This window comes from Orcinus orca, chromosome 9 (genome assembly GCF_937001465.1).
Source record: "Orcinus orca chromosome 9, mOrcOrc1.1, whole genome shotgun sequence".
NCBI lineage: Eukaryota > Metazoa > Chordata > Mammalia > Artiodactyla > Delphinidae > Orcinus > Orcinus orca.
The window spans coordinates 28,138,000-28,153,008 of NC_064567.1; the positions used below are offsets into that span (position 1 = coordinate 28,138,000).

At 44.3% G+C, this 15,009-nt stretch overlaps 1 protein-coding gene across 2 annotated transcripts; it reads left to right on the top strand.

Moving 5' to 3' along the window:
• Positions 1-246: 246 nt before the first annotated feature.
• FEZF1 (FEZ family zinc finger 1) lies at positions 247-3,619 on the top strand. Of its 2 annotated transcripts, XM_004265507.3 has the most exons (5): positions 480-981; positions 1,132-1,353; positions 1,607-1,741; positions 1,998-2,130; positions 2,569-3,614. In XM_004265507.3, exons 1-5 carry the CDS (start codon positions 553-555, stop codon positions 2,904-2,906), a joined length of 1,257 nt encoding a protein of 418 aa, XP_004265555.1. In that variant the 5' UTR covers positions 480-552; the 3' UTR covers positions 2,907-3,614. The 2 variants fall into 2 exon arrangements, with proteins under 2 accessions (XP_004265554.1, XP_004265555.1); XM_004265506.2 differs by having other exon boundaries at positions 247-1,353; positions 2,569-3,619.
• The last annotated feature ends 11,390 nt before the right edge of the window (positions 3,620-15,009 follow it).

Consider the following 15,009-nt stretch of genomic DNA (forward strand, 5'->3'; position numbering starts at 1 on the left):
GCCCGGTTAAGCAGATTGAGAGTTAAAAAGACAGGAAAAAGCAAAGGGGGGGGGGCCGACGCGGAGGGTAGCGAAGTGTCCGCCGGCGAGTGTGTGCGCGGAGGCGACGGTCCGCCGCGCCTCGGAGAGCGCCCCCGCCTCTTCTGGGCGGGGGAACCTCGCTCACCAATGAAAAGTAGTCACTGACTGCAGAGGAAAAAAAAAAGTTTTCCTGTTGAGTGTTGGAAGCGAATTGAGCAATTATCTAGTTTACCTTCTCCTCTTGGAAGTTAACGATTGGCGAGATCTTGGCTGCGTTATTGACACAACACTTTCTATTGATAGAAATAAGTAGTGATTGTCCCCGAGTCATTGGTGCGCCAAGAACTCTGCGATGGGCTGGCAGGAGTCCATTGGGCTGGGCAGGCAGGTTCGGCTGGTGATGCTGGGGAGGAGGAGGAGGCTGTTGGTGGTGATGGTGCCCGTCCCCCTCTCCGCAGGTCTGTGACAAGCAGGGAACAAGGCAACGACGGCGCAGCCCGGCCCCGGCTGAGGGACGCTGGAGACTCAGACATGGACAGTAGCTGCCACAACGCGACTGCCAAAATGTTAGCGACCGCTCCGGCCCGGGGCAACATGATGAACACCTCCAAACCCTTGGCTTTCTCCATCGAAAGAATCATGGCACGCACCCCCGAGCCCAAAGCCCTGCCCGTCCCCCACTTCCTGCAGGGAGCCGTGCCCAAGGGGGACCCCAAGCACTCTCTGCATCTTAACTCGTCGATCCCCTGCATGATCCCCTTCGTGCCCGTGGCGTACGACACGAGCCCTAAGGCGGGAATGACGGGCTCGGAGCCGCGGAAGGCGAGTCTGGAGGCTCCGGCTGCACCTGCAGAAGCGCCCGCGGCGCCCGCGTTCAGCTGCAGCGACCTGCTCAACTGCGCGCTGACTCTCAAGGGCGACCTGGCCCGCGACGCGCTCCCGCTGCAGCAGTACAAGCTGGTAAGGCCGCGGGTGGTCAACCATTCTTCCTTCCACGCCATGGGAGCCCTGTGCTACCTGAATCGAGGTGACGGCCCGTGCCACCCGGCGGCCGGCGTTAACATCCACCCGGTGGCCTCCTACTTCCTCAGTTCCCCTTTGCACCCGCAGCCAAAAACGTATTTAGCCGAAAGGAATAAACTGGTGGTCCCGGCGGTGGAGAAGTACCCCTCGGGAGTAGCTTTCAAAGACTTGTCCCAGGCTCAGCTGCAGCATTACATGAAAGAAAGCGCCCAGCTCCTGTCGGAAAAAATAGCGTTCAAAACCTCTGACTTCAGCCGCGGCTCTCCTCATACCAAGCCCAAAGTTTTCACTTGCGAAGTGTGTGGAAAGGCAAGTACTGTGTAAGGGGTGGGGGGTGGGGTGGGCTTCCTTCCTTCCTTCCTTCCTTCCTTCCTTCCTTCCTTCCTTCCTTCCTTCCTCCCTCCCTCCCTCCCTTCCTCCCTCCCTTCTTTCTTTCCACATTTAATTTTATTTTGTAATTATTTGTATACACTTGTTATAACGTTATCACCTCCCTCCCCTCCCTCTGCCTGGTTTGATCTCCAAGGGCTTGTTGAGCTAACCTGTTGTACTTGTGTTTAAGGTCTTTAACGCGCACTATAACTTAACCCGTCACATGCCGGTGCACACAGGAGCCAGACCCTTCGTTTGCAAAGTTTGTGGAAAGGGCTTCCGGCAAGCCAGCACCCTGTGCAGGCACAAGATCATTCACACCCAGGTGTGTTCGGCTGTCTCAATTTCACCTGGTTTATTTCCGAACGATTTGTTTTTTTTTTAATGGCCAATAAACTCTTACTCTTTAGCGTAAGGTTTGTTTAAAATGTGCCGGGTGTGAGAGAGAGAAATGCCAGGTATTGTTTGCCTTTGTTTTGCTTAAAAGCATGTGGAAGAGCATTACAGTGTTTGTGAGTTTTTCAGACTCCACTGAATAGCAAAATACCTTAACTTCTCTGCTTTTTCTCCTTTCCGCTTAGGAAAAACCTCATAAATGTAACCAGTGTGGCAAAGCATTTAATAGAAGTTCTACTTTAAACACGCATACCCGAATACACGCAGGCTACAAACCATTTGTGTGTGAATTCTGTGGCAAAGGATTTCATCAAAAAGGTATCGAACCCAGGAGGCGTTGTCTTTCGCAGTAGTCTTACCAAAAGCCCTCAACTTTGGGGGGTATTTCAGAAAACGATTTGTTAAGTGCAGCTAGTTACCAGCGCATGTGTTGCCATTCCAACGTCGTACCCTCAAGTGTGATGAGTGCTAGAGAAAGGCATGGCTCGTATACAGAGGGGGCATTTCTTTTTAACCGCTTGTCCTCGTTTTATAGAATTGGATTAATAACTGTTGTATTAAAACGTGGAGGGAACGACCTCACTGTTGATGTTTAAAAATAAATTTGGGGAGCGAAGTGCAGGCGGGCAGCATAGAACTGCACCGGCCCTCCGCGCTGTGGCCCCTCTTCTCTAGACTCGTTGTCCTTCAATCGTCTGCTCCTCCCGTTCCAAGCTTTCTTTTCAGATCCACGTCCCTGTCATTTGTCTGTTTCAGGGAATTACAAAAACCACAAGCTGACCCACAGCGGGGAGAAGCAGTTCAAGTGCAATATCTGCAACAAGGCTTTCCACCAGATTTACAACCTCACATTCCACATGCACACCCACAATGACAAGAAGCCCTTCACCTGCCCCACGTGCGGCAAGGGCTTCTGCAGGAACTTTGACCTCAAGAAGCACGTCCGCAAGCTGCACGACAGCGGCCTGGGGCTGCCCTGCACCTCTGCCGGGGAGCCGGGAGCGGACCCGTCCCCCCCTCTACAGCAGCCGCTGCCCGCGCCGCTGCCGCCCCCTGGGCCCCTGCAGCCTGGGCTCCCCCCGGGCCACCAGTGATCAAGGCCGAAGTCCCTTCCCAGCCCCAGCCGGGGTCCCCACTACTGAGACAGCGGCGGAATAGAGCTGGACCTCTCTACCCAAGCTCACCTGTAGAACCCAGGGCATGTTGGGCCTTACACATTAGCGCCAACCAGAAGCCTCTGAATTCCCCGGCCTTTCGCCTCTTGCATGCACCTGCTAAATGGTTTTGTGTATTATATCCTATATAGGCACTAACAATTATGAGAAAATTTGGGGGTTTGTTTTCTGATTTTTTTTTTAATTTGCAAAGAATTTTCATCTCGGGTGGAGAGATCGTGTTTGTTTTGCTTTTTAAACACAAATTTCTGCTGTATTTATTGAGATCTGTATTATCCTACCCGGGAATGCTGCACCATTTTAATTTTATTATTGTATATACTTCCATTGTGTGGATTCTGTGGTCTCGAGATGCCTGCCGATTGTTTATTGCCAGTTCCTCTTTCCCTGAGGTTAAAAAAAAAAAAAAAAACCCAATTCTGTGTGTATGTTATATATACACGCGTAGATGTGTGTGCCTGTAAAGGCACAGTCCACACTCATCAGCACACACACACATACAAACACACACGCATTAGATAAGGACGGTTCATTATGGATGAATTTGAATTTTGGGTTTGATTCTCGCACGTGAAAACTGATTCATTGACTGTTGGAAATAAATCCTTGGAACATGCTTATTTAATCAGCAACCTTCAGGGCTCTGTTCATATTATTCAGCCAGGGATCCCTGATTCTGACCCCCTCAGCCTTCTTTCTTCCTTTTTAAAAAGTTCAACCCTGGGTTAGTATCACCCAATGTTTCATCTGAAAAATTCACCAGGAGCCAATAATAGTCTCTCCAAATAGTTACAACTTTGGTAAAGTAATGAAATTCGATAAGTTCAGAGACAGAAGATGTGGAGCTTTCTAACAGAAGCACGTCTTTGTCGTGGACCATCTGATATATTTGTAGTGCAAAGTTAAGTGGGAACAACATATCTATAGGCGCTGTGTGTAATATACGTCCCCACACAGGTGTTACAATGATATCATGTGGACGGGGATCTATTGTTTGCCTCCTGAACGCACATACTGACTTGTACATAGCTGGCAAAGGGAGCCTGCATGTTTTTATGTGTGTGTATATGTTTATAGACGAATATACTTCCGTTCAAGGAGGAAAAATGGATGAAAACCAAACTGTGGCGGGTGCCAGGTCCTTGAAATGCTTCAAGTGTTAATCAGCATCTCCGCTGTGAGCTCGGGCTCTGGTGTTTTCTAACTGCAAGTCTCTCCTGTTTTCTTGCCAAAACAGTGAAACAACTGCTAAAGACTTTAATTAAGAGGGGTAATTAGTTCAGATTTATCAAAGCCGGGTTGTTATACTATTAGCTGCTCAGTAGAAGCTGCCAGACAAGCTCCCAGCCCAGCCACCCTGCTGCAGCGGGGCCACATCCAGGGAGAGAGGCTGGGGGGAGTGGGCCGCAGGGGTCCCCGCAGCCCCGCCTGCCTCGGGGGTGCGTCTCGGCCCCTCCCTCGGCCTCGAGCTCCCGCCGGGCCTGGCCGCTGCGGAGAATCCACCGCGGATCCGCACGGCGGGCACAGGATCCCCTCCCACCCGGGGCGGCCTCGCCGGCTCTTCGAGCGCCTCGACGGTCGCAAGAGAGGCGTAGGGAACGAGTTTAAATTTGCTCTCCTGCCTCACTTTTGTACGTCTTGGGGGGCGCTCAAGGAAATGCGGAGCCAGGAGGCGACAGGCGGGACGAAAGGGAGATGGGTAGGGGGCACCGCCGGGGCGAGGCGGCGATTTCCTTGGCAACCAGAGCCCGCATTTCCAGGTGGGGGAAGGATTGACCGCTCCGGGCGCCGAGAGCCGACGACCCGAGGCCCTCCTCGGCGGCCCAAGTCAGAGAGGTGATAGACACCCTGGGTGAGGCGACCGCGGACAAGCGGGTGAGCGGGCCCCACGGGACATCCGAGCCAAATTCCACCGCGGCCGCTCTCGGGTTGGGGGACCCCAATATCCTGGGCACGGAGCTGGACGGGAGGGATCCCGAGAACAGGGGATTCCTGATTCCACGTGCAGGCGTCGGGTCCAGACTTCCCAGCTCTTGCCCCAGGACGCAAGCCCTCGGGCACTGGGACTTTTAAGTCCCAATCCAGCAATCAGTAGATCTAATCCCTACTTTTCTCTTTTCCTGACGTCCCCATACCCCACCTTATCCTTTGCTGAGGCTAGATCCGTGTTAGATTTGACTTCAGAAAGAGATAGTTTTGAAATTCCATAGCTGGGTAAATTCTGAATCTTCGAGGCTGGCAGAAGAGCCATTTCTCCTGAATATCACAGCCAAGTGGAAAAATCTTTTTCCAGGTGCTTGTCACATTCCCTCACAGCTGCCTGTGCCCCAGGGAGCTTGGGGGAAATGTCTGGTAGCTTATGGGTAGCCACCTTTTCGAGGTAACTTAGTCGAACCTTGAAAGCGTTTGTTCTCTTTGAGTAAACAGAATGAGGTCAGGGGTAATTATAAAGGGCAGAAAATGGCTTTTGTCTCTTGAATTTATTCTCAATCAGTATTTGAACTTATTCTCAGAACCCCAGGATGTAATTCTCCCAGACTTTCAAGGTGACACAATTTCACTGGTGGAAAAGAAAATGAACATTGTTGAGGAAAATTACTAAGCCATAAAATACTTACAGTTAGGAAGTACTTATATGTGGTACTCCCACCTTTTAGCCCCTGCCAGTGTGCTTTGACATATTGAAAAAGAAGTCTTCTATGGAAGGATAGAATTGGTCTGTTTGGGGAGGTGGGAGCATATAGGGGATCTGTTATTGTAATCTGGAGAGACTTTGCGCAGGTCTGATTTGGGATGGGGCAACAGTTCCAGAGAAGGCAGGCAACGGAAACAGTAGTCTGTCTGGTCACAGGTTTGAGTAATCTGAAGTAGTGGTGATTAAGTAGGAGAAGCCAAAAGGAAATCCTCTAAAATAAGCACTCAGGAGGACTACTTGTCAGGAGGTGAATTATCGATGAACTTTGATTTATGACAAAGCTGTTAGAGCTCACTAAACATCAAGGAGAATCTCCTTAAAGATAGGATGAGCTTAGAGATTAGTTGGAGTGGCGGTGACTGGGAGGGGGGTGTTAAAAATTGATGAAGAAGGATACTTAGCTAATAGTCAGTGGAAGACCTTACAATTCTCCCACCTCCAACAAATGTGAAAAGGTGCCCCTTCACTCTCTAACCTGTATGTTTGTATTTGTGTGTGCTTATATAAATGTTTATGTTCATTCATGAAATAGGCACCCCAATGGTATGAATAGCAAATTGGCTCATCCCCATACACCTTCTCTTTACTTGAAGTTAGCCAGCAAATTCTCTCATGTTTAGGAAGAGTGGCCAGTGTTCAGATCATCTGCAGAGGGAAATGTTTTATCTCCAGCTGTCTGTTGGAGTTAACTTTTGGTACAGAGGAAGGTGGCCTATTGGACTGCAGGAACCAGTTTTAGAAAGTTCCTGACCTGGAGCCTTGTGTTTTGTTCAGTTTTGGAAATCAGAATATAGAATGGAATTAATAACGTTAAGTAGTTAATTCCTACCGATTTTATTTTAACCCAGATCCCAAATTCTGATTTCTAATAATCTCTTCCCAAAGGATATAATATGTTCGACTTTAAAAAAAATTTAGTTTGAGAACATGTTATTATCATGCAAGATTAGGAGTGAAGTGTCAATTTTTCAATAGTAAATGAAAGCATTTTTAGGGGCCTCATCAAAGCAGTTACTTGTTCATGAAGTCTGAAGCTTAGTGAGCCTATCATAGAACTTTGCTCCTTTCCAAATATGGAAGAAATGAACCCACAAGGCGCAATGGACTCCTGAGTCCCAGAACTGTGCACACTGTTTGATAGATGTCCCTTATGTTAGTGGCAGGTAACAATGTCAGACATCATAATTTTGTTAGATTTGGTGACAGCTCAAAGCAGTGACTAAATTATAACTGTGATGGGATGTTTTGTCTTTGCAAAATATTCACCCCCAAATATACGATATAAAATACAAATGATCTCAAATTCAAAATTAGGGTTTATTTCTTACAGAAATTTTTTGGGTCACTTTATAAACACTTTCAATGGGTAGAACCTTTATTACACATAAAGTTTATGATTTTAAGGGATCATGATCATGACTTACTCTGTTACCAAACAGTACATTTTTAAAAGCATAAAAATTAAAGACAAACCTAAATCTCAGTGGGTAAGAATATGAAGTTGTTGCCTGGCCCTGAAAAGCATTGCCTTTTTGCTATGTTTTTGCCAAAAACACATATTATTTCGCACAAGAAATTATATGTTTCCATTAGGTTAATTAAACACCAAAAAATAAATCATATTTATAAGTGTAAGCAGATACCTTATTATAAATTTCATTGTTTCTAGAAGTCAGTGCATATGTCCATTCCAGCTCCAGGCAGACTAACTAAAAACAAAGCTATATTAATCTACACACTGGTCATTTGTATTCTCTTGGTGTTGAAGCAATTGGCAGTTCAAACCAGGATAGGTTACTCACTCCAGGCAATAGAGAAGAGGAAGCTTGGTGTTTAAATGACCCTGATAGGAAAATCTACCTCTGCTATTATATTATTTCTGCTTGTATTGTGACATGCTGCCCATAATGAACTTTGAAGAAAAGTCAAAATCCATCATGCACTTGAATGGGTACAAAGTTATCACAAATAACTGTGTACATTTTCTGTTCAAGTTCGAGGTGATATTGGTGCCAAATGAAATCATGTTGCTATTGGTCGTATGGAGATCAAGTTACTAAATAAAGATGAAGTAAAATTCTGTCAGTACAAGTCTCCAGGGCTAATATTTTGCTGTCAAACAAATGTTGCTCATGGGTACAAAGGTGTGGGAGTGGGGAGAGAAAGCATCACGTACCAGTTCCTAACTGGAGCTAGAAATCTATACTCACATGAAGAACAGATCTTCAGGTTGATTTAACTCTATTCTTCTTGATAACAATAATATACACTTTTTATGTGTGAGAAATGCAGAGCCCTTGAATCATAGTAACAAATATAGTGATGTCTTTTGATAGCTCACCATAGAAAGGTAATTTTTCAGTTAAATGTGAACCAGATCTGGAGTTGGTGAAACATTCTACACCTGTAAATTGTTTACACAAATTTCCGAATAAGATTTGCATTTTTTAAAATGTCAGCTAAAACCAAAGTTTGGAACAAACCTCTGTGGAACAAACAACCCAGTTTCTTCAACAAACAGTAGTAAGGGAGAGTGGCAGAGGGAGAGCTAGAAAAAGAGAAGAGAGTGGAGGGGGAGTGGGCAGGGGGAGGGAAAGAGAGGAGGAAGGGGACCAGGACGGCAGAACAAGAAAATTTACCAGTTAAAAGAGATTTTAAAGACAGTTGCTATGTTTTTAACACAGCTATTTATTTTAACAGTTGCTAAAAACAGTTGCCATTAATAATCAATTGCTACATGTAAATCTTATTTCAATCCCAAGTCAATAAAATAAACTATAAAAATGAAAGTCATTTATGACATCCAAGACTACTGGAAATTTGAACACTGACTGGGTGTTTAATAAAATTAAGGAATTATGTTTACTTTTTAAGATATGAAAAAAGCATTGTGATTTTGTTAAAAAATAGTTCTTTTAGAGCTATGTATTCAACTGTTTTAGGGTGAAGTGATAAGATACCTAGAATTTGCTTAAAAATAATACAGAAGAAGGGAAGGGGTGTAAGTACAGATCAATAAAATTGGCCATGAATTAATCATTGTTGAAGCTGGGTGATGGTAAACAAGATTGTATTATACATTCTGAATACTTGGATTAAATTTAAATTTTCACTTAAAAATATTTTACAGTAAGTTGTATCATATCAGAAAACATTTCCCCCCTAAACATTCATAATCCTATCACCATAAAGCATTAATTGCATTGTTTATACTGTTCTTTTTAGTCTGATTCCAGGACTAATCCCATTACAATATAGAGCTTTAAACCTTTTGTAGAATTAAATAATTCTACAATAAAACAATTAAATAATTGTCAGTTTACATAAAAGAATGTAAAGGAAGAGAATCAGTGAACCTGTTACTCTCTTGAGAAGCAAAATGTTGAGGGTAAAGGACAATTGAAAATTTATATTGGCTAGGATATTTCAGATAGTGAGAAGAAACATATATGTGCACGGGTTAATCGGAAGGCAATACATAAAATGGAGACTACCTCAGCATTGTATAGTCACTCCAAGTCCCAAGAAAACCAGAACTAAAACTCAATATTCATTCATTATTTCATTGATTCATTCAAAGTGCAAGGCGCCAGCTTAGGTGGAGGGTATGCAATAGGAATTAACACCCATATGTTTTTTTTTTTTTATTTTTTTTTATTTATTTTTATTTTTTTTTATGAAAGAAAAAGAATATTCATTTATTTTTAATGACTTATTAGAACAAATACCTATAGATATCATTATATATATGATATATAAATTAATTATACAATATATCATGTATTAATTATTAAAACATACTCTGGTAAATATTATATATTCAATATGAAACAGGAGGAAAGGGGGCAGGGCACAACCTTCAAAAGAACTACATAGCCCGAGGACACAACATAAACTGATTAGAACAAAATAGGTCCAAGATGGCGGACGAGTCTACTTCCACTAGACCTTGAGCCTCAGTATACACTCATTGTAACACATCAGCAAGCTAAGCGACACACCCACAGGTGCCACGACAGTTCCAAGGATGACCATAAAGGTCAAAAAGTGGGCGGTGGCTCAATTCCTAGAAATCCCCACCCCTTCCCCAAAGTAGCTGGAATACTCCTCCCACTCATCAGCGTATGAAATTACTCACCCCTATAAAACTAACAACCCCATACCCTGGTGCTGCCCTCCCCTTCTTTTTTTTTTTATTTTTATTTTTTAATTTTTTTTTTTATAGGTATACCTGGATTTAATTCTCACTTCTACCGCTTGGTAGCTGGATAGCCTTAGGCAAGTTTCATACCTCCCTGAAATTCACTTAATTCAGTCTGTAAAATGGCATAATAACTTATTATAGCATCCTTTTAGGAATTTTAAATCAGTTCTTGAAATAAAAGTACACAATATATAGACAAGTATGGATTCCTCAATAGATGTTTGACCTTTCATTTCTCCAGTATCCCACCCGCATCAAATAAAGAAAAATACTTTTTAAAATTTACGAATATTTCATTGTTGTAAAGTTAAAGCCATAAAAATAATCAAATGGCCTACTATCATACCGTTAGAAGAAAAAAAAAAAGGTGTTCATGAGAGTTCCATATTAGAATACAAGTTTTCCTTAGGCACCTGTTTATGTATGCTATTCTGCTCTTTACAATAAATAATTAAATTTAAAAGACTTAATTCCTCACTTTTAAGACCTTATTAGTTTACAAATTACATATTGACCTATGCTAAATTTTATACCGACCCATGCTAATGAATTCAGTACAGAAAACAAAAAACACTGCACTCAAGCAAACTACATATATATATATATATATATATATATATATATATATATAACTTATATGAGAATTGCTACTCCAGCTTTCTTTTGGTTTCCATTTGCATGAAATACCTTTTTCCATCCCCTTACTTTCAGTCTGTATGTGTCTCTAGGTCTGAAGTGGGTCTCTTGTAGACAGCAAATATATGGGTCTTGTTTTTGTATCCATTCAGCCAATCTGTGGCTTTTGGTGGGAGCATTTAGTCCATTTACATTTAAGGTAATTATCGATATGTGTGTTCCCATTCCCATTTTCTTAATTGTTTGGGGTTTGTTATTGTAGGTCTTTTCCTTCTTTTGTGTTTCTTGCCTAGAGAAGTTCCTTTAGCAGTTGTTGTAGAGCTGGTTTGGTGGTGCTGAACTCTCTCAGCTTTTGCTTGTCTGTAAAGGTTTTAATTTCTCCATCAAATCTGAATGAGATCCTTGCTGGGTAGAGTAATCTTGGTTGCAGGTTTTTCTCCTTCAACACTTTCAATATGTCCTGCCACTCCCTTCTGGCTTGCAGAGTTTCTGCTGAAAGATCAGCTGTTAACCTTATGGGGATTCCCTTGTGTGTTATTTGTTGTTTTTCCCTTGCTGCTTTTAATATGTTTTCTTTGTATTTAATTTTTGACAGTTTGATTAATATGTGTCTTGGCGTATTTCTCCTTGGATTTATCCTGTATGGGACTCTCTGTGCTTCCTGGATTTGATTAACTATTTCCTTTCCCATATTAGGGAAGTTTTCAACTATAATCTCTTCAAATATTTTCTCAGTCCCTTTCTTTTTCTCTTCTTCTTCTGGAACCCCTATAATTCGAATGTTGGTGCGTTTAATGTTGTCCCAGAGGTCTCTGAGACTGTCCTCAGTTCTTTTCATTCTTTTTTCTTTATTCTGCTCTGCAGTAGTTATTTCCACTATTTTATCTTCCAGGTCACTTATCCGTTCTTCTGCCTCAGTTATTCTGCTATTGATCCCATCTAGAGTACTTTTAATTTCATTTATTGTGTTGTTCATCGTTGCTTGTTTCATCTTTAGTTCTTCTAGGTCCTTGTTAACTGATTCTTGCATTTTGTCCATTCTATTGTCCATTCTATCTCCAAGATTTCGGATCATCTTTACTATCATTATTCTGAATTCTTTTTCAGGCAGACTGCCTATTTCCTCTTCATTTGTTAGGTCTGGTGCGTTTTTATCTTGCTCCTTCATCTGCTGTGTGTTTTTCTGTCTTTTCATTTTGCTTATCTTACTGTGTTTGTGGTCTCCTTTTTTGCAGGCTGAAGGTTCGTAGTTCCTGTTGTTTTTTGTGTCTGTCCCCAGTGGCTAAGGTTGGTTCAGTGGGTTGTGTCGGCTTCCTGGTGGAGGGTACTAGTGCCTGTGTTCTGGTGGATGAGGCTGGATCTTGTCTTTCTGGTGGGCAGGTCCACGTCTGGTGGTGTGTTTTGGGGTGTCTGTAGACTTATTATGATTTTGGGCAGCCTCTCTGCTAATGGGTGGGGTTGTGTTCCTGTCTTGCTAGTTGTTTGGCATAGGATGTCCAGCACTGTAGCTTGCTGGTCGTTGAGTGAAGCTGGGTGCTGGCGTTGAGATGGAGATCTCTCGGAGATTTTTGCTGTTTGATATGTGCAGCTGGGAGGCCTCTTGTGGACCAGTGTCCTGAAGTTGGCTCTCCCACCTCAGAGGCACAGCACTGACTCCTGGCTGCAGCACCAAGAGCCTTTCATCCACAGGGCTCCTTAATTTGGGATGATTCGTTGACTATTCAGGTATTCCACAGATGCAGGGTATATCAAGTTGATTGTGGAGCTTTAATCCGCTGCTTCTGAGGCTGCTGGGAGAGATTTCCCTTTCTCTTCTTTGTTCTCACAGCTCCCAGGGGCTCAGCTTTGGATTTGGCCCCGCCTGTGCGTGTAGGTCGCCGGAGGGCGTCTGTTCTTTGCTCAGACAGGACGGGGTTAAAGGAGCCGCTGATTCGGAGGCTCTGGCTCACTCAGGCCGGGGGGTAGGGAGGGTCACGGAGTGTGGGGCGGGCCTGCAGCGGCAGAGGCCGGCGTGACGTTGCAGCCTGAGGCGCGCCGTGCGATCTCCCGGGCGAGTTGTCCCTGGATCCCGGGACCCTGGCAGTGGCGGGCTGCACAGGCTCCCCGGAAGGGCGTGTGGCTAGTGACCTGTGTTCTCACACAGGCCTCCTGGTGGCGGCAGCAGCGGCCTTAGCGTCTCATGTCTGTCTCTGGGCTCCGCACTTTTAGCCGTGGCTTGCGCCCGTCCCTGGAGCTCTCTCAAGCAGCGTTCTTAATCCCCTCTCCTCGTGCACCAGGAAACAAAGAGGGACGTAAAAGTCTCTTGCCTCTTCGGCAGGTCCAGACTTTTCCCCGGACTCCCTCCCGGCTAGCCGCGGTGCACTAACGCCCTGCAGGCTGTGTTCACGCCGCCAACCTCAGTCCTCTCCCGGCGCTCCGACAAAAGCCGGAGCCTCAGCTCCCAGTCCCGCCCGCCCCGGCGGGCGAGCAGAAAAGCCTCTCGGCTGGTGAGTGCCGGTCGGCCCGATCCTCTGCGCTGGAATCTGTCCGCTTTGCCCTCCGCACCCCTGTTGCTGTGCTCTCCTCCGCGGCTCCCAAGCTCCCCCACTCCGCCTCCCGAAGTCTCCACCCGCGAAGGGGCTTCCTAGTGTGTGGACACTTTTCCTCCTTCACAGCTCTCTCCCGCTGGTGCAGGACCCGTCCATATCCTTTTGTCTCTGTTTAGTTTTTTCTTTTGCCCTAACCAGGTACGTGGGGGGTTCCTTGCCTTTTGGGAGGTCTGAGGTCTTCTGCCAGCGTTCAGTAGGTGCTCCGTAGGAGTTGTTCCACGCGTAGATGTATTTCTGGTGTATCTCCCCATATGTTTTTTATCTTGCTGGAATTCACATTCTATCATGGAAAACAGAGTGTTTTGCATGGGATCAATAGATTTCCCTTTCACTAAGATTGATGTGGTTTTCATGGATGAATGACCTTCTAGCCAATACTAGAATCTAATGCAGAACCTCTGGCATGGTACTATGGGACCAGGTGACCAGCTGGTGATACTCTGATTACGTTGGACTCCTTCCGCATGGAGGACATCATTCTGTCTTTGCTGGAAGAGATACATATTCTGTACAGTAAGTCCCCTACATACGAACCTTCACCTTTCAAAGTTGCAAACGTGCGTTTGCATGTCCAATCACGTAAGTTAGTTCACGTGTCTGGCCGTACATTGTCACATACATTGTCACGTGTGTGCATCCTCTACAAGTGGTTGTGCTTTTGTGTACTTCACTGTACAGTACTGTATAGGGTACAGTAGTACAGTGTCTTTATTTCAAGCCCAGGCTGTCCGGAAGCAAGCGTACAAGCAGCGGTATACAGCTGATTGTGTTAGTTGGGTACCTAGGCTAACTTTGTTGGATTTATGAACAAATTGGACTTACAAACACGCTCTCGGATCGGAACTCGTTCGTATGTAAGGCACTTACTCTGTATAGATTTGTCTTTCTTGTACGTAGTGTTTTTGCCAGCACTTGCGTCTATGGATTCTCTAAATTCCTCATTTACTTTCATACCACATGAATTTTTCAGACTAAGAAATTTTACAGTAAGAAAATGGAGCTACTAAGTATACAGCGAGTATACAGAAGGTATTTGCAATGCCTAGAATAGCTAAAACATTCAACACATATGATTTGTGTTATCCCACATACATCCAACATATATAAAGAAATCTATAAAACAAAAAGAAATGGCAAAAAAAACCTAATCGAAAAACAGGCAAAAACTTGATAAGGAATTACAGAGAAGGAAATCAAACTGCCCATATACATGTAAAAAGATGCTTAGCCTTCTTAGTCATCATCAAAATATCACCACAGTGAGATCCAATTTCATACCCAACCAATTGGACAAATTAAAATTCTTACAGTAGCAAAGGTGGTGAATACATAAAGCATCCAAGACGTCTATATCCTCTTGATAGCAAAGGAATCTGTAATAATTTTAGAAATCACTTTAGAAAACATGTTGGGGGCTTCCCTGGTGGCGCAGTGGTTGAGGGTCCGCCTGCCGATGCAGGGGACGCGGGTTCGTGCCCCGGTCTGGGAAAATCCCACATGCCGTGGAGCGGCTGGGCCCGTGAGCCATGGACGCTGAGCCTGCGCGTCCGGAGCCTGTGCTCCGCAACGGGAGAGGCCACAACAATGAGAGGCCCGCGTATCGCAAAAAAAAAAAAAAAAAGAAAAAAAAAAAGAAAACATGTTGGCATTGGCTAGTAATTTGTCTATACATACACTATTTCTATCAGCTAGAAATCCCTCTATTAGCTACATAACTTAGAGAGTCTCTCACACACAGTTACCAGAGACATATAGGTACCGGGGTACAAGATTTCATAATAACACTGTTATAATTATAAAAAACTGGGAAAAACTCAAATGTCTATTAACAGGAAAATAATAAATTGTGGTATACTTATACAATGTAATAGTATATAGCAGTGAAAATAAATGGATTAC

What these genes read in the sequence shown, in the direction of transcription:
- FEZF1 (XM_004265506.2), top strand. Translation starts at nt 553, where the DNA reads ATGGACAGTAGCTGCCACAACGCGACTGCCAAAATGTTAGCGACCGCT. An exon ending in ACAAGATCATTCACACCCAG is followed by an intron (nt 1,742 to 1,997) that starts GTGTGTTCGGCT and finishes CTTTCCGCTTAG; the next exon opens with GAAAAACCTCATAAATGTAA. An exon ending in CAAAGGATTTCATCAAAAAG is followed by an intron (nt 2,131 to 2,568) that starts GTATCGAACCCA and finishes TGTCTGTTTCAG; the next exon opens with GGAATTACAAAAACCACAAG.